The following is a 20,281-nucleotide window of genomic DNA, read 5'->3' as shown; positions in this document are numbered from 1 at the left end:
ACCAGTCTTGGGATGAAATGACTCTTCCTGAAACTTGGAAAAAGGCCAACATCACAGCAATACCAAAACCAGCACAAGACGCAGTTAGGCCTATTTCGCTGTTATCATGCATCTGGAATCGACAGTTCTCCGACGAATCAACAGCGCGGCTAGGCCATTCCATCCAAACCTCTTAGGCTTTCGCCAAGGAGTAGGCACAGAAGACGCAGTCGCATCACTCATCAGTCACATTGCTAGTGCAAAGAACGCAAAATCACACCGCAAAGTCACAACAGTCTATCTAGATCTCGAAAAAGCATTTGAACTCGCGAACAAAGACGCCATTATCCAAACTATGATCAACGCTGGACTTGGAGGCAAACTCTTTGGGTGGTGCGGTGATTTTCTCACCAACAGGCAAGCAAGGGTCGAATTCCAAGGTGCATACTCACAATACCAAACATTCCACAACGGCAGTTACGGCACCCCACAAGGCAGCCCACTCAGCCCAACTCTCTTCAATTTTCTAATTCATGACATTCTCAGAAACACACAACTTCCACCAATGACACACACGTTTACCTACGCTGACAACTTGGTTATAGTCTCTTCCAAGTACGCAGCTGCCAGAAAGCACTCAACTCGCTTAAGAACGTCACAGACACACTAGGTCTCAAATTCTCAACTACCAAAACAAAGGCTTATGAGCTTCCAAAAAGGCATACCAGATTCCCAGCTCAAATTGTGCAATGAAGCCATTGAATGGGTCTCTGAATACAAGTATCTAGGTGTCATCATCAACAAAAACCTCAACTTCTCCAGTCACATCAAATACATAACCAAGAGTTTGATGCCGTCTGAATGCCATGAGAGCAATAAGCGGCCTCTCTGGGGGAGCGAACTCCAAGGTCATCAAAAAAGTATACCAAGCAACTGTGCGCCCCATACTAGACTATGGACTATGACTTTGCTCCAAAGACAACATATGAACAACTCAAAAAACTACAGAATCAAGCTATACGTATCATCCTCGGTGTTCCACGCTGGTCCTGTACCGCTACATGCCAACTTGAAACAGACATCATGCTTCTCCAGTTCTGACACGAAGCCCGTCAGGCAATCTTCGCTGATAAGGTTTGCCGCAACCCAGAACACACAAACAACTTTCTTCAAGCATAAACAAGTCCAGAGAAGTTTTCACTGACAACACATGGCTATACAAAACATCCGACGCATGGCACCTTCATAACACAGACAACCAGCCACCAGTCACGGAAACCATGCAGGTTCCTGACCCCTGGTCACCTCCTCTTGCAGACATTCGAGTACACCGACCATATGATAACAAATCAACTGCACCTCCCGACGAAGTGTCAGAGGTCGCATACAAGAGCATCGCAGACGCAGAACACTCTACCAACGCACCACCACTACTTTACTACACAGATGGCTCAGTCAACGAAGATGGCACATTGGATAAGCTTTTGTAGCATCACATATCACAAAATCATTCAGAGCATCAGATGGCTGTTCAACAGTACAAACTGAACTCGCAGCCATTCGAGAAGCAATTCGTGACTCCAAAAGCAAACCAGAAACAAACATTATAATCCACACAGACAGCCAAGGCGCCATTGACAATATTCGCAAACCACATCGAGACAACATCGCCCTGAACAAAGACATTCAAACAGACATACAAAACAGTAACAAAAACTTCATCATTAACTGGATCCCCAGTCACCTTGGTATCCCAGGCAACGAAGACGCAGATATAGATGTGGCAGCGAAAGCCGGTACTGCCAAATCACAAACAGACACCATCATACCAACAAGTCGCCGACAGGCAAGGGCCTCCATCCATGACATTGCACACCAAAGACGGCAAGAATCATCCCAGTCAACATCTGTCCACTGGAGATTCTCACTACCAAATACATCAGATGCCACTGCTGCTCTGAACACATTACCCAGATGAACACAAATCGATATCAACTCATTGAGAGATAAAGCCAACACCAGCAGAATAGTCATTGATAAGAACAAAACTTGCGCCTACTGCAAACAAGACATTTCATGCCAATGCATTCACGATCTCACCGAATGTCCCAGAACAAGCAAACTTCGACAGAATCTCCTTGAACACTTAAAACCAGAAAAACATGTCACTGATAAGCAACATTTGTCAATCAACATACTAAGTACACAAACCCTTAGACAATATCAGGAACTAAAAGACTACACCATTTACAAACCACATCCACAACAGTAAATCAACTGAAGAAATAATCAAGTTACCCAGCAAACAATATAATTAAACTTTAGCAATCCAGGGTCAAGCAAAAGCAATGACCCAGCTCTGCATGCGGAACGAACCACAACAACAACAACAACAACATGATGGGTTGCCAGTCTGAGGCAACCACTAGTGTAGTGGGGAAATATCACTAAAATGTGAGTTAAAACATCTTGGAATTGTTCAAAATTAACAAAATACACAGTTGAAATTTACATTCCTAATGAACTTGTTCAAAGATTCTTACCTGATTGCTCACCACTGTACAAAGGAGTAAGTGGTGGTGGAGACCCACTTATCTGACACTTGTCCCACTGCACCCGTGCCGTGACCCTTGACCCGGAGTTCACAACCAGGGGATCAATCGCAAACTTCAGTTTTTTCTTCTCACATGGACGGCTATAAGTTGTCACTGGCGATACGTGTTCTGCATTTTCCTTCTCACTATCGCTCTCACTCTTAATACCGTCTACATAGTCTTGACGAGATGTGACCTGATGGCCTTTGACCTCCTCTTGACCTTCAATAATTTGTTGTAATTCGGGCTTTGCTGATTGGAGTCGTGGGGAATCGACATCCATTTCAGAGAGAGTTGAGAGATTAGTTCTGTTGCCAGTTTTATTTTCCATGGCTGCAAGTGGAGTGTGACCAACTGAACTATCCTGGAGTAAACAAACATTTGGGAAGAAAATTAATATTTGGTTAAATTCTATGCAAAACCATGTTACTGTAAGAATGTGTGGATGTACAATAGTTGAGAGATTTGAATGCATAATCAGAAATTGCCTTGTCAACACATTTTAGCCACGGATCCGTCCAGGGACTAAAATGTATGATACCACATGGTTCCAATAATACTGCCCTCGGTGTTTTATATGCCAAATATAAGTCAGTGCACAGCTAGCTAGCGTGTCAGTTGGAACAGGGATGTGAGTTTACTCTCACATCCCTGAGTCAAAGTTGGGTTACTCCTTCATGTAATTATACACGAAATTAGGGTTAGGGTTAGGATTAATTTAGGGTTATGATTAGGGTTAGGGTTATGATTAGAGTTAGGATTAGCTTATATGAAATAATTGCATGAAGGATCGACCCAAAGTTGAAGCTCGGAGTTGAAGCTACGAGTTGAGTTCTGCTAGCGAGTTGGTATAAGCTCTATGCTATTAACTGAAATATAGGTGTCTAAATCGAGTTGGCATGATTTAAGCAACAAGTTATTGGAAACATGTCCTAAAGGTTTGGGCCAGAGCAAAGCTGCATCTTTAGCTTTGAGTGCTCGCATGAATAGAACAATATCATGGAGATGAGAACATGAAATGGACTGAGTGTGTGTATGTGGTGTAGTGTTTCTCTGATCTATCTAACGAACCCATATGTAGGCCCATTTGTGATGTTATTGTCAGCACGATAAGCTATTAACAAGTGTATTTGTTTGTTATAGTTGAGAGGATCATAGCCTGAGTAATCGACATTCCTACAGACTGATACCCTACATTACAAACAGGCATAATTTTACACTGGCCTGTCAGTCATTGGCTGGTTACTTTACTGTTGGACTGGCAACCTTGCAAATTATATGCTCAATTGATTGGAATCACAATTACCATACCTGCCAACATTGAAAACCTAGAAAACAGAGTACATGGCGAACATAGGGCGCGAAGCGCCCGTAGTATCGCCTCTGACGGCGGGGGGTCCAGGCTAGAGGGTTTCTACACTGTAAAAACCCTTATAAGCCCCTTCACAGAAGACACATTTTATAGAAAAACAACAATAAAGAACAAGGTGAAAATGAAGCCCTAGGCTTTTATACACTTTGAGGAGGGATTTATACTCCATATCTAACAACAATTTCAACACATGACTACAACCTTTGAAAAAAATGTGAAAAAACATTCTGGGACCTGTTTTTATAAGTTTGAAAAATATGCTTCCTTCACACAGAAAATGTGCTTTTAAAAATGCAGTTTCCTATACTTTTGTACATAACGATCATTCGTTGAAGCAATTTTATGGCTTTATAACAAGGCCTACGTGACTGATAGGACATTGATATGATGCACAATACAAAGGTGAACATTTTTTTTTTTTAATCCATTTTTTCTTAATTTTTTTCAAAGTTTTTGGCAACTTTAGAGAACCTCTAGACCTATTCTGAAGGTTTGTATTTGAGGAGGTATTTATACTCCATATCTGGCAAAACTTTCAACACATATTTGATGACTGCAACCTTTGAAAAAATGTGAAAAAAAAACATTCTGGGACCTGTTTTTACAAGTTTGAAAAATATGCTTCCTTCACATAGAAAATGTGCTTTGAAAAATGCAGATTCCTCAACTTTTGTACATAACGATCATTCGTTGAAGCGATTTTTTGGCTTTATAACAAGGCCTACGTGACTGATAGGACACTGATATGATGCACAATACAAAGTTAAAAATTCAGAAAAAAAAATCCATTTAACAAAAAACATGTCAAGTTTTTGTTGACTTTGGAGAACCACTAGACGTATTCAGAAGTGCTAGGATCAATCACAGTTAATTTGAAAAATATTGGAAAAAAATTACAAAAAAATTACAGTTTGTTATCCTTAATATGGAAACCACTAACTAATTTTTTTTTTTTTTTTCCAGAAAATCGGGAGTACTCAGATTTTCGGGGGTTTAAAACTCGGGAAATCGGAGTAACTCCGCGAAAATCAGAGTAGTTGGCAGGTATGAATTACCGTATTCGTCCGAGTATAGTCCAACCCCCCCCATGGTTGACCTAAAAATATAAAAAAATCAAGATGTTTTGTATTTTAATATGAAAATTGATAATTTGTATTCATGTCATACTCTATTAATGATTTCAAAAATGCATTCAAATATGACAGGTTATGCTACAGGCGTTTTATTTATAGACTTAAAGAAAGCATTTGATACTGTAAATCATGATATTCTGATTAGGAAACTTAAACAATATGGGGTATATGGGGATGAATTATTATGGTTTAAATCATACTTAAACAACAGAGAACAAACTGTTAATGTTAACTCAACTCTTTCTGACTTTAGGCCAATTGATATTGGTATTCCTCAGGGCTCAATTTTAGGTCCATTACTGTTTATCATTTTTGTTAACTGTTTACCTAATGCTGTGTCTGAATGTAAAACTGTAATGTATGCTGATGATACCTCTTTAATGTGTAAAGCTAAAACTGAATCTGATCTTAAAATTCAAATGGAGTCATGTCTAAGTAGGGTAGCTGAATGGTTCAAAGTAAACAAACTCACTTTAAATGTTGAAAAGACTAAGTTTATGATCTTTGGTACAAACAAAATGCTTGAAAAGTTCAACAATGTACATTTATTATATAACAACAATGATATTGAAAGAGTAGATGAGTTTAAATATCTAGGTGTAAAATTTGATAGCAAGATGTCTTGGTCAGCTCACGTTGATAATGTTAGTAAAACTATTTCCAAAAGAACTGGTATAATAAAACGTATAAAATATTTCCTTCCATACAAAACCACTGTAATGTTATCCAATGCTCTTGTTATTCCCCACTTTGATTATGGCAGCCTGGTCTGGTCAAATTTTAGTGTAGAGTACCATAATAGGCTTCAGGTACTTCATAATAATTTAGCTAGAATAATTCTCTCAGCAGATATAAGGACACCAACTAATGATTTAATGAATACTTTGCAGTGGGTTAAACTTGATCAAAGATGGCATAATACTCTATTAATGACTGTTTTCAAATGTTTAAAGAATGAATATCCATCATACTTAACTTCTCAATTTGATTTTGTTCATGATAACCATAATCATATAACTAGAAATCATACTTCTAATACATTGATTGTTCCAAAATTTAAATCAAATTCAGGTCAACGTATTTTTTCACGTCAGGGCAGCCTATGCATGGAATTCTTTGCCACCGACAGTAAGAGCGCAGATGGAAAATATGACTTTAGGCCAATTTCAGTCAAAAATTAAAGAAATTTAGGCCTGTCTTTATCTACATTTTGTTCATTTGCTTGCTTATTTTTTGTATAAATATAATTATTGTATTTCTGTATTTTGAATCATGGTATTTATAATTTTCTTGTATTTGATGATACCATTATACTTATTTGTAATACTAGTATATTATGTATGCTATTTTTGTAAATATTGTGTATCGTAATATATTTTGTTGCTATAACATGTATACAATGAGGGCCTGCTTGAAAAGCAGTGCTTGTCACTGAAGCAGTATTACCCTCAATAAAGAAAGAATAAATAATAAAATAATAATAATAATACAAATTATCAATTTTCATATTAAAAATACAAAACATCTTGAATTTTTCTTTTTTTTAAGGTCAACCATGAATGATCCTAGCATCTAGGTCTAGGTCCAGGGACACTCCAAAACCAAAAAAAACAACTTTGATATATAATCCCACCCCCCAATTGTGAAAAATTTTCACCTAAAAAACGGGTGGGACTATACTCGGACCAATACGATAATCAGGGTTTTTTTTCAAAGTTGGAACTGTCAAGCTTAGCTCTAACTTCTTCAGGACAAAGTACCTAAGAATGAGACATGTAGGTCAGCCCCACAAATTTCGAAAAGGAAACATATGTGATGCGATCAAGCAAAATCAGTCGGATTCGGAAATATTAAATTTTCAGTTTCTTATAGAATAGTAAAAGACATAAATTTTGAATTTTGCAGAAAACCCCATTGAAATTGAACAACCAGTTCCATGTTGAGTTTTGCACGCGGCCCGTAGCTCTCTCCAATCTGACACGCACGTGTGTAACCCGGAAGTGTTGAGTTTTGCACACGGCCCGAGCTCTCTCCAATCTGACACGCACGTGTGTAACCCGGAAGTAAGAACTACAATTGTACATATGCATGCGGGGAATTACCTGATTATCTCAGCTGCGTGCCTGAATCACGGTATGATTTTATATATGTTTATCGCCTACAAAGCTTGTTCTTTTGCTAAATTTCGCTTGATTTAAAGAAAGAAATATACCAATAAATGAATACTTGTTCAGCTTCAACAATTACTTTCATGATATTGGGTGATCGGTGCATTACATCGGCGGATGAAGGAAAAATCGGCCGATGCAGATCACTACCGATAAGCTAATAATCGGCCCGATTAGGAAGCTCCCGATCTGATCGGTCAGTCTCTACTCAAAATCGATATTTCCGAGTTCGACTGATTTTGCTTGATTGCATCATATATTTAGCTCTACATTCATACTATACTTACAAAGGCGAAATCTGTTGTGAGTGATAGAATCTGTCCAGGCGTTCTGAAGAAGTCTTTCTTATGTTGAGGAATTGTCTGTGATGGTGTTGACATGAGGTCAGATGCACTAATGCCTGAAATGGTTAAAGTAGTAGCAGAATATTGGTTTATACTGCTGAAGGTGGTATGGGAAATAGTCTGGAGTAAGACTATGATTTTCAGGTAATTTTATGCCCGGGTACCCTATGTAACTTATGGGCTGGTACATGGGTACAAGTACCACCAGGGATCAATTCAAAGTGGAATGCAAAATTTGCACTTATTTTTTTTTTTTTATGGGCTCCAAATAAAACAGTAGTAATTATATATATATACCTGCCAAATATTTCATGTAAACAAGTTAAGGGCAGAGTAATGGGAGAGAACATGGACCTTTTCGAGCATCATTATTTCTGAATTGTATGTCCAAAGTATATAAAACTATACATTTTTCGAAAGGAAATGAGTCAAGGAATCCCATGGTGACGTCAGATTTGTTCAAAAATCTTGAGTTTTTGAAAAAATCACAAAAATTCACTTTTTTACCCTAATTTTTTTGTGACAACTTAGAAAAAAAATCCGTTAGGAGTAAAAAAAATTCAGTTAGCTTTTCATGAAGAAGATAAATGAACTTAGGGAAGGTTTTTTTAATTTTTTTGAAATTTGTCTCTTTTTTCGAAATATTGAAAAAAACATGTGAAAAAAGCAATTTTGTCACTCTATTAAGCTAAAAATTGCACATAATGGTGTATATTTTTGTTTAAAACAAATATTTTGAAAAAATGAGAAAACCTTCCCTAGAATTTGATGTACTCTAAATGATAGTGCAAAAAGTTTACCATTTGCTTGCATATTTTTCGATTTATCTTGTCACAAAAATCGTGCACTATTGTCAAAAGTGAACTCTGAGAAATCGATGTTTTTGTAAAAATTGTCAAAATTATGCACAAAACGTCCTTATATTTTAAAACGGTAAGACTTTCACGCTTGTAAAAGCTGTATCTGGTGCATGGTCTAAATATGCATCTTTTTGCATCAATGAATCTAGTATGTCTGCTTTCAGTGCGCCAAAATTCAAAATAATTAAAAAATCTAAGTGGCATTTTGACTGCAAATTTTGTTTTGTTTACACCACATTTGCTGGCGTTAACAACATACTGAATGCGCCTTGACTGCGTTGTGCATACGCGCAGAGTTGCGCCGCGTCACACAACACGAATCGCGCGCGTAATCACAATATTACGCATTCGCGCATTTCTGACTCATTATTTCCTGCCAATTTACTCAGCTGTCTTGAGCCATGTGACTTTTTAAAGTTGAAAAGAGTGAAATAAATCAAGCAAAAATACGAGTAAATATTAGAAAGTTGTATTTTATCAGCTTCAAGTGAAAGAATACATCTTAGTGTTGATAAATATCAAGAAATCTCAAATTCGGGCATGGACGAATGTGTCTCCCATTACTCTGGCCTTAAACAAAAGCTTTCTTTTACATTTCATGCAAACTGGGTCAGGGGAAGGCTGGTCAACATATGATAATAATGTCCTTTGAGTATTTTTGATTTCCCAGGTATTACTCCCAGGCTTAGTAAGGGTAATTTAATTCAAATGGAGCTGCCTAATGTGTTCATTCCATTTTAAATTCATACTCCCCCTGTGGAAGATATTTCCAAAATCTTCCACAGGAGGAGTGTAGATTTTAAATGGAATAGCCCATCATAATACTAATCACGGCGTGTCCGTCCCTCTGTCCGCGCGCTATCGCGTACGCGCGGCTCGCTAACGCGTACTCGCGGTGCGCTATCGCGTAGTACGCAGAGTACCGACGGGCGAAGTGCGAGCATCGGAAAGCATTACAGTGTGGCTAATCGTGCAGTTGCATCTCATAGGATCATTTCCACACATATACGGCACACGACGTGCAGAGGTCTATTACAGCAGAACTATTTCCGGGGTTAACATTTGAATAGGAGAAACTTAAATCCTAACCCTAACCTATTACCCCTACTAAGTTGATTATTGTGTCTAATTGGGTCTTGATCATTGAGAAACGTATATCATAGTATAGTTTAAAAGGTCAGGGCAGGTAGGCCTATATGGGTAACGGCACTGTCGGGTGTTGGGTAAAGAGTCCTATCACGAGAATTACCCAACCCAAGAACCACGAAATCTAGTTGTGTATGTTACTGAATTTATCCTAAAATAATCAGTCACTTACTCATTAAATCACATGCTCTATCATGCAATGAAACAATGTCTTCATTATTGTCAACTTACTTCTATTGAGTGAAAGATGTGATAGTCCAAAATCTGTGAGTTTAATGTGACCATCATTGGCTATCAGCAAGTTGTCTGGTTTCAAATCCCTGTATCAAATAATACACATGACAAAACTACATTTAATAACATCAAGATGCTACAGGTCGAGTGTCCTGGTGAAAGTGGGTCCCAACTAGTATGTGCCAACCATCACTCATTGAGCTATCCCAGTTAAAATCCATACACCCCCTATAGAAAACATGACCTTAATCTTCCACACAGGAGTGTGAATTTCAAATGGGGCTATCTGATTGGGTGACTCCATTTGCAATCTACACCCCCCTGTGTGGGAGATTTCTTCCATAGGGGGTGTATGGATTTTAACCGGAATAGCCCATTGTTTTGCCACCCACCTTTTCATATTTATTTCAATGCTGCCATCCAGCATTGAAAATTGAAATACAATGGTACTACGCTCAATTTGGTCAACTCTCCCCAAACCCATAATTCGCCAGTGAAGTGGTTACATAACCCCCAGGTAACTGGGTCACACATCTTTTGGAATTGATAGTACATGCCATAGACTTTGTGTTGCGATCATTTCAATCGTGGTGCAGTACTCAAAAGCGTGATCCAGTTGGCATAGTGATAATTGGATTACATGTAACACTTCGCTGGCAAATTTCTTTCATGAAGCACCCAATGTGGGAGTATTGCAGCGTTTAGTTCTACATGCATTCTGATCAAAACAAAAACAAAGAACTGTTTAAAAAATCTCTGTATAATCAAAACTTTGTCCCCATGAATGCCATGCCTGAACAAAGCCTGTTGTCTGGATTTCTGTTTCTGTGGTAAAAGGAGTCTTTCAGCTAATATTGCAATAGATATCGTATCCTGAAAAGTATTTGATTTTAACTAAATCTTTCAAGAGCAGCTACTAAAATTTTTTTTAAATAAAATAAAATGTTGGTATAAAAATACAGCACCTTTCACATGAGCACATGTACCAAAGCGTTTTACATTTATTCCGCTGTCGTTAGATTATGTCAGCTGCCATGCAATGCCCAAGGCATGCTAATACCTTTGGGCAGCGCTCAATGGACAATATTCATAACAGCTCCCCATTTCACCCCTGGGTAGAGAGGAAATTAAGGTAAAGTGCCTTGCCCAAGAGCACAATACGAACAAGCAATCCACTGATTGCAAGGCAGAGCCCGTACCGCTGCACCACCGTGCCCCTAAAAGTATTTTACAGGTCCTGTTTGCAAAGCAAAGCAAAGCAATATGAATCAGGCGGCATGCGACGTACGAGGCTGACAAAACTACAAATCCGACAGCCCCGTTCAAAATAGGTGGTTAGCAGTTACAAATTGGATGACAACATACTTACAGTTGGGCACTTTGTCGTGCCCCAACAGTTTTAATCCCCTGAGCACTACCTGCCGATCTAACATTGCCTCTAATTGGTCAATTACATGATATCTTCACTTTAATCACTAATCAGAATGGAGCTTTGCAAATAATTCACCCCAATTTTTTTGCGTGGTGAAATTATTCTAACAATATTGCCGAATGGGCCAATTGATAATGAAAACTTCTTTTTGGCCAATCGGCAGGTAGTTCTCATGGGGTTAAATTAACATAATTTTGTTTGGACACCATATAACACATTTAGAATTGTTTTTGAAGAATTCATGATTATGTGTTATAATCAAATGGTGACGTCAAAAATGGTGATAACGCATCTGATCCCCCTGATATGAATGGTGAATTTTCCACAAAGATATGGTCCCCTGGGGCCCCCTTTTACCTGTGAATAATGCCATGACTATGTAGATATTGCAATGCTAACACTACTTCTGCCGTGTACATTACAGCCATGTCTTCATCAAAATAACCGCACACGTGTAAGAGAGACTTGACATCGCCGCCAATAAGGTACTCCATGACCTGCAATTGAAACATGCAAAATGAACCAATTTATAATTCGCCGTCAAAGTGATGTAATAATCGGATTAACTACCATAATATAGGTGAAAAGAATTTTTGAATATGTGACACGATCTGATCCATGGGGGCCAAAGGCAGCAAATTTGAAATTAAAATTAAACAAAAAAATGGAGTATAAAACAATAAATACATAAGAAAATAGACATCACAAAACTTCATAACTTTAGAACAAAATATACCAATGACCAATGGTGTTTTCAGTATATGATAGCCTAATGTTTGTATAAGTATAAGGTAATAGCTATAGTAGCCTCCTTTGGCCCCCATGGACCAGATCGTGTCACATATATCACACTGTATTATTATACATATACTGCCATGAGAGGTTCTGGTTAAACTATAGGCCCGAGGTGAGATCAATAGTATTAATTGATCTCAACGAGGGACCATAGTTTTAACCAGAACTTTGAATAAAGGCAGTATTTGTTTTATATACTTCATTAATATATTCTTTGTTTATTGATTGGCTAAAAAAGAAAATTATTTGACGTTTCTATCCTGAGTGAATAGCAAAACCAATTTAAGCACAATCTATATTTTGCCCTTCAAAAAAAAATCGAATAGGCTAAAATCGGGCTAACCAATTACAGCAGCGAAATCACGCTATGGCAGTTTCGGCATGCGGGAACCGTTCCTCGCGATCAAATGCGCAAGCACGCCGAAGGCATGGTCAAAACTACTATTTACTGCTTGGAGGTACTATTTACGGCTCATCCGGTACATTGAAAATACTATTTATGGCTTAGAGACTATTTACGTATATGAGAACTGATGGTAGAACTATTTTTGGTCATGTGATCCACTTTTAACCAATCAATGAACAAGAATATATTAATGAAGTATATAATACCGTTTAACGTGGTACGTCTGCATAGAGCCATAGATGTCAAAGAGCAGAGATAAAGACCTGGATCGTAATTCTATAGAATTAAGAATTAAGCATTCTCCCTGTCCTCATATAGAATATTCATATATCATGCTGATCACCTGTAAGATTAGTATCTTTGAAAAGAGCGGTATCTATGATTGCAGACATACACAGGTGATGAGTGTAACCTGCTTGTACTGCAGGGCGATATACATGTACAAAGATTGCTTTCACCTATTGCTACATGGTAGTAAATCCGATTACATCACTTTGACCGCGAATACAAACTTACTGAAATCTAACCCTACAAAAGCTACGCCCATCCAAGGATAAGATATCAGATCATGGATACAATACTGTCATATGGACAAAAGAAAGTTGTACCCAGAATTGATTGATAAAAATACCAACATTAAATTGATCCGGGGGGAGGGGAGGGTCTCATGGATTTTCTGGGTACCCATGCTAGATCCAGGGTTCCTGGAGGCCTAGTGTTAAGTAAAAATATACCCCTAGTGGGCCAGATTGCTATAAAATTAATAGAAATTTGATTAAAAACATACCCCTAACAGGACTACATTATAAGACCAAGTGCACAAAAATGTGCAGTATTGTACCAGAAACAACTTTAGAAAGTCTAAAAGCCACATTTTGTTTTATTTTTTTTATTAAAAATTCAAAAAAATAAGATACATGAGCATGGAATCAGAAATATTTGCTACCCCTTTGGAGACTAGAAGAGGTGAATTTGATATCCCTAGCAGGACTAGAAGAGGTACCAGGTTACAGTGTAGTAGTGCTATATAGTCTCTCTATTTTTGGATCGAGCATATGGGTACCCCTCGAAAACTGATAATAAAGAAAAATCGTTTGATGAAGTAAACATAGAAACCATGTGGATTATAACAGTGTGATTGTGATCTCTAACATAATTATTAATGTTTATTTTTACTCTTGGGTTAACAGCTTCCAATTTGAAGGGTGCAACTTGCTAGACTCGAGTCCAGTCCTCATTTACGAAAGTTTAGGGTTTCGGGTTGGATAGTGCAGTCTTGTAATGAGACTAGTAGAGTTTCACCCTATTCGGTAATCGCTCTAAATTTTTATGATCCTTTTTAAAAGCAACCCATCACTACAGTATCTACTTTGAGTCACTGACACTAGCTTTGAAGTTCAGCATGTGCTGCATTGGCGTTGTTTCTTGCATGTACATACGCGCCACTTTGATCGTGTGCGTAAAAGTATGTACATGCACCAACTAACGCAAAGCTAACACAGAACACGATGAACTTGAAAACTAGTGCCGTTGTCTGGAGTACTGTAAAGCAATCACATGTAAATTCACCAAGTATGAATTTCAATACACTTCCTTACCAAGTAGATATAGCGTGCAGATTGTATAGAGTAGAAAAGGTTGACAATGAAAGGACTCTTAGAGAGTGCCAAAGCATTGCGTTCTGCCGTAACCTGCCCAACCATGTTCTTGTTGACCATGTCGGCTTTCTTCATGACCTTGATTGCATAGATCTCATCTTTCCCGTTGCGGAAGCCTAGGTACACCTTGCTATAAGTAACAGATTGAAGAAATAAATATTAAAACAGAGAAGTGATGTTTGATATAACTGTAAATTGTACTTTTAGCTTACTTAAAGATGGGTGACCTGATTTATATCCTCATCCCCATTTTTCCTATCAAAATAGAGATTTTGACATTGGAAGAAAGCTCATATTTTTTTCATAATCCCAGTGAATTTAGGCCTAAAATATATTCTGTTTAGATGTAATGGATGAAAAAGTGCTAGCTTCATCCGGTCATCCCCAATTGTGGTATACCACGCATACCATTCTATGGGCCGTTGTGAAGCACGTTTTTACTTCTAATATCAAAACGGCTTACCTCAGAACTTGAGAATAAAATAATTTTGGTGCAGGCCTCAATATGAGGTACATGTACAAAACATGATACAAAAATATCTGACCATCCACCTTTAATTGGCTGTGTACTTACCCAAATGCCCCACGGCTTATTGGTTTTATTACACGGAAATCTTCAATGCTTGGTGCCTGAGGAAAAGAAAAGAATTAAGAGATCACTCAGATCAGCTTTAAAATTTTTTTTTTTTTCTAAAACATGTTATTATCAAGAGGGGAGGTACGGTACATACATATTTTAAGACTGCCTAAGATAATGCAAAAAAAAATTGTTTGCTTGTCCTCCAGTGGGATTTTTGGGGTGGGTCGATGGGTCGGCCGGAAAAATATATATTAATGACTCACTGCTGTATAGGTATGTAGGCAATGAACATTGGTCATGTGGAAAGATACTTCACTTCAGACCTTCAATATGCAAGATACACCATGGAAAATGATTCAATTAGAAAGACTGTATATTTACAGGCAATAGCAGGCATAAGACCCCAAGTTTATTGGAAATGTTGATGCAGGAATGGACAGTTATAAATATTATGAGTTTACAGTAATGATATTCTTCTAACTTCTAAGTAAGAAAAATATTGGTCAAATTTAGCTTTGAAAAGAAATATAGCCATAGAAAAACTAATAAAAGAACCATTAAAATAAAAAAAACAAAGTAGGCAAAATACAAAGAAGGGCAGCACATATGGTGCATAATAAATACGACTGGAAGACTAACTAGTGTAAATGAACTCATACAGGAGCTAGATTGAGACCAGTTCCAACAATTGAAACTCCAACAAGTTCCAACAGCCTCAGGTGTGTGTATGTGTTTATATGTGTTTAATGTGCATTCACATACATACATGTACGTAGCCGTCGGTACAAAGAAATCGTTGCTCCATAAATGATTGCAAATTACACATTTGTCATCATTTTTCACTACAAAATATAATATGATAACACAGGTGACTAATGTATGAATATATGGAGAGGTGAAACAGGTTGTTAATTATTGACTTGTCAATATTAATATTTTATGACTTGTCAATATTAATATTTTACGACATCTGGAGAGGTTTAAGCTATCGAGGATGATAGTATCAAAGAGACCTGAAGAGAGGCTAGGAGCTCCACACTTATGGTCATGTTTTTTATGTTGGGCACCAGTTACGTTGCATGTGTATTTTTCAAACAAATCACATGCTTCTACAGGTCTGGTACTATAACTTCAAAAGTTTATGTTAGAACCCAATAAAAGTATATATTCTGAGAGCATATACACGATTTCAGAAACCATACAATGGGAGTAATTATACAGGGTGACCCATATAATATACAGGGTGTAACAAGCAAAATAAGAATGAAAATATTAATTCAGTTAGGGGTGTCACCCCTCGACGTACATTGATAATGTAAAGTTTTGACACATGTTTTTAGTTAAAATTGGTATACCATCTTTAATATGGGAGAACAAGTTGATCAGCCAAGCAAAGCAGAAGTTCTTGCCCAGCAATACAAGTCTGTTTTCACAATTGAAAACATGATCTCCACTCCAACAAAGGGACCGTATACCACAGCGTCAATGCCTGACATTAACATAACTGTCAACATGGTCAACGGAGTTGAGAAACTTCTTGCCTCTTTAAATCCTAAAAAGGCCATCTAGGCCCTGATCAGGTATCAACATGGATGCTGAAGAACTTTGCTACTGTCTTGGCCCCAATACTGCAAGAAATCTTTTGTCAATCACTAAGAACAGGAGACTTGCCATCCGACTGGAAAAAAGCTAATGTGTCTGCCATATTCAAGAAAAGGGAAAGGAGTGATCCAGCCAACTACCACCCGGTATCTTTGAGGAGTGTCACCTGTCATCTTGGCCAGTAAGTAATATCAGACAGCACCTTGATCAGCATGGTATACTTTCTCCAACTCAGCATGGTTTCCGCAAAAGACACAGCTGTGAAGCCCAGCTGTTATCCACCATAGAAGATCTCGCAAATGGGTTAGACAACCGTGAACAGATTGACTACCTCATATTGGACTTCACAAAGACCTTTGATTCGGTGCCTCACCAAAGACTTTTGCACAAACTCAACTGGTATGGTATTCGGGGAGAAACATTAACTTGGATAACAGATTGGCTCACAAACAGAACCCAAACTGTCATCGTGGATGGGGAAAAATCAGATGAGACTGCTGTGATTTCTGTTGTGCCCCAACAGTTAGCAACCTGGACAACCGATTCTTTTGTTATGCTAGGCTCACTCAGTTATTTTGCCGAGATTACTGATGGATAATAACACACGAATTTGACGTTTTATGAAACAAAATGTTATTTATTGAAAGCCGAAAAAGAAAATTAGAATAATATCTAGGTCAAAATGTAAATATTGATTGAACATAAACCCGCAATAAAATCAGGTAAGCAAAATATTAAGTTTATTTACCATGCCGGCCGGCACGTTGACTGGTGTGTTTTTTACTTTTGTTTACGATTTTACCGTGATAGTGAAAATATTTATGATATATAGTAAAACAAATACAACATGTTTCATTTCGTTCGGGGAAGTAGTCAAAACTACTGGTCCCTCTAGCTCGAGATACTCTACCTAAAATACAGGTTTACATTTACTATCTTAGGCCAAGTAAAAAAAGAAACAAGTTTCTCGTCCGGACTTTTTAAAAAAAGGAGGAGGCAGGGCTTTACTATTTACTATTTTTCAATTTTTTGCTATTTTTTCCAAGATGGCCGCCATGCTAAATATGGCTAATCAATGTATGTTTAATCACCGATATTGTGCTATTTGAGTATACTGATGCAATGTATAACAAAACAAATTATTTGAATCATTTTTAGTCCGCTTGCTAAGCATCTTTCAAAATTCAGAAACAGTGAAAATGTACATTTGTTCAGCTTGACAATAGGCATATTCGATATACCCCGGTACCCAATTTCCTGGTTTATATCGGTTTGAAATCAATACCAAACTTAAACCGATACCGAACATTTTCCTACCCTTACATAAACTCTAACCCATTCCCAAATATACACCCACCCAAGCCAAACTAACCTTTTTATCCAAAACCCTTGCCCTTACCCCCCAAAAGGGAATTAGGGGAGAACTGATTTCACCTGAAAATCAGACCTATATATTTAATGTTTTAAAATGCATGAATGTGTTAAATTTTTAATTACTTTATTTTGCCTCAATTCATCGAAATTGTTATTTTTATCGCTAAAATAAAAGAGAAACCTTTCATATTATTTTGGAAATTTAATTTTTTTCTAAAATTCTAAAAATACCAAAAAAATACATTCGAGCGCAAAAGCTTTTTTATTGCATGTTAGAAACTTGATAAATAGGTCATCATATACAAAATGCATGCATGGGCCTATTTATCAAATTTCTAACCTGCAAGAAAAAAGCTGTGGCATGTAAGAAAAAAATTCTTACCCAGAAGAAAAAAGCTTTTGTACTTGAATGTATTTTTCGTGTATTTTTAGAATTTTAGAATTTTTTTTCTAATTTCCAAAATTTTGTGAAAGGTTTCTCCTTCCTATAATTAGCCATAAAAATTGCCATGAGATGAGATGAGGCTAAATAAAGTACAGTAATTGAAACTATTAATATATTCATGCATTTACTAAGTTTAAAAGCTAAATATAGGTCCGATTTTGGGGTGAAATCAATTTCACCCCTAATTCCCTTTTGGGGGTTGGGTCAAGGGTGTTTGGCTAGTTGGGCTTGGGTGGGTTTGTATACATGTAGTAAGGTTTGGGGTGGTTTAGAGTTTGTGCAAGGGTAGGAAAAACAGACAGTTAAAAACTTTTTCAAAAAAAAAAAAAAAAAAAAAAAAATTTTTTTTTTTTTTTTTTTAAATAGTAAATAGTAAACAAAGAGGCGTGCCAAAAAAGGAGGCGGGCGGGACGAGAAACTTGTATTTTATTTTACTTGGCCTTACATTATCTTGCTGTATTTCAGCTAGAGCTCCAAACGACAAGCTTCCGGTTTTTTTTGGTGTACAATACTGTTACGTAAGATGAAGAAGAAACCCGCCTCGGAGCCCGCTCTACTCATTATTTCATTGTACTTATTGCAATTTGCCTCACACATTACGTAATCAACACAAAGCTTTTGTGAGGATTAGTGAGTGGATAAGAAATTGACAGTGGAGGATACTGAAGGACATGCCGATTGTTAGTTGTCAATCATGATTTGCCGCAACGTATTAATATTTTACTGCATGGCATTCCGCAAACACCAAGACAAATTATGCCGTATTTTTCCAAAGATGATCTCATATGAAGTAAGCTGAATGCGATCTGTACTTTTGTAACATTCCGATCGCTTTCGATCACCTATTATCAGCTTAATTTGCTTGAAAACACGAAGTTCATGTTGTGTAAACATAATTAGCATAGACACAAATGAAATTACGATGCAATACAATGCAATTTGAATGCGCAGCAGATCTATAGAAATAACGTTGCCCGGTTTTATGCAGAATTAGGCCCTGTCTGGGTCCCTCGGTGTTGGATGATTTGACTACTTCCCTCCGCTGGCGCCTCGGGAAGTAGTCAAATCATCCAACACCGAGGGACCAGTAGTTTTGACTTCTTCCCCTCAAAACATGTTGTATTTGTATACTTAAAGTCTATGACTGCTATACTAAAATGCAGCAAACCTTTTACGAGCGCGACTACCGTGATGTTGCAAATTCGGCGCTAACAACGCGTACGGCGCACAGTTCATTCATAAATTTCCACTCAGCAACAATATATCGCCTTAGCAGCCAATCAGAGACAAGTGCGGCAACGCAGTATATACGCTGATGTATCCTTACAATACGCGCTCGTCTAAGGTTTTCTGCATTTTAGTATACATGACCTATATTATTTTATAGCATATTGTATAGCATGCATGTCGAATTCAACACCCTACCTTTATTGTTGCGTTCTCTACATTTGATTGGGGAATCGCCCCATCTTTAAGCAATTCCATGTTTAATAACAGAGAGATAGTGAGAGTTAAGCTCCCAACAACTAAATTATATCATCATTTTGTGATAACCATCAGTAAGAATCGTGGAATCTGACTGTGAAAATCCGACACGAAATCATCAGCTGATTTCTCTTTCGAATTTGGCGCATCGTCGGCGTATGATGGCGCTCTTCAAAAGTGCTCTGAGGTAGCCAGGCCAGGCGGTGTAGGTCATTCCACGTTCACATGGAGCTTATCAAAAATCAGCCGGTGTAGCATCGGGTGTAGCATTCTATTCTACATACTTACCAAGTATGATATTTTGCATAGTTTCATTTTGCATAAAGAAACACCGTGCAATTTGTGTTGCAAGGGTACATACTACCCCGGTACCAATTACTGTGCTTCATCACTTTATGATTTACAGCTCAACTTACCGTACTTTGCCTAAGCAGACAGTCCATGCCAAAATTGTTACTACACCTTTACATTTCATCGAATCTCTTTTTGATGTCTGTCATTTTGAACATCATACTTGAAAGATGTATGCTATGTAGCCTAGAAACTTTATTTTGCAATTTCATAATTTGCATATTATTAGCATATTTGCAAGAAAAAACATGAAAATCAATAAATACCTATATTTTTCACAATTTCAATATTTTATTAGAAATTAAGCATGTAGGCCGTTTGTT

At 37.4% G+C, this 20,281-nt stretch overlaps 1 protein-coding gene across 1 annotated transcript in view; it reads right to left on the bottom strand.

The window, feature by feature from the left end:
* The window catches only part of LOC140136842 (serine/threonine-protein kinase greatwall-like), a 34,324-nt gene extending 14,576 nt beyond the window's left edge, over positions 1 to 19,748 (bottom strand). Inside the window, exons 1-7 of the mRNA XM_072158441.1 lie at positions 19,548 to 19,748; positions 14,696 to 14,751; positions 14,062 to 14,251; positions 11,620 to 11,759; positions 9,828 to 9,916; positions 7,534 to 7,646; positions 2,523 to 2,937 (exon numbers count right to left, since the gene is read on the bottom strand). Of these exons, the coding sequence (XP_072014542.1) occupies positions 2,523 to 2,937; positions 7,534 to 7,646; positions 9,828 to 9,916; positions 11,620 to 11,759; positions 14,062 to 14,251; positions 14,696 to 14,751; positions 19,548 to 19,607 (1,063 nt within the window). The 5' untranslated portion in view covers positions 19,608 to 19,748. The remainder of the gene's footprint in view (positions 1 to 2,522; positions 2,938 to 7,533; positions 7,647 to 9,827; positions 9,917 to 11,619; positions 11,760 to 14,061; positions 14,252 to 14,695; positions 14,752 to 19,547) is intronic.
* Between the last annotated feature and the right edge of the window lie 533 nt (positions 19,749 to 20,281).

Source organism: Amphiura filiformis, chromosome 17 (assembly GCF_039555335.1).
Source record: "Amphiura filiformis chromosome 17, Afil_fr2py, whole genome shotgun sequence".
NCBI lineage: Eukaryota > Metazoa > Echinodermata > Ophiuroidea > Amphilepidida > Amphiuridae > Amphiura > Amphiura filiformis.
Note: the sequence above shows the minus strand (reverse complement) of the source record. Positions and strands in the feature narration are given on the sequence as shown.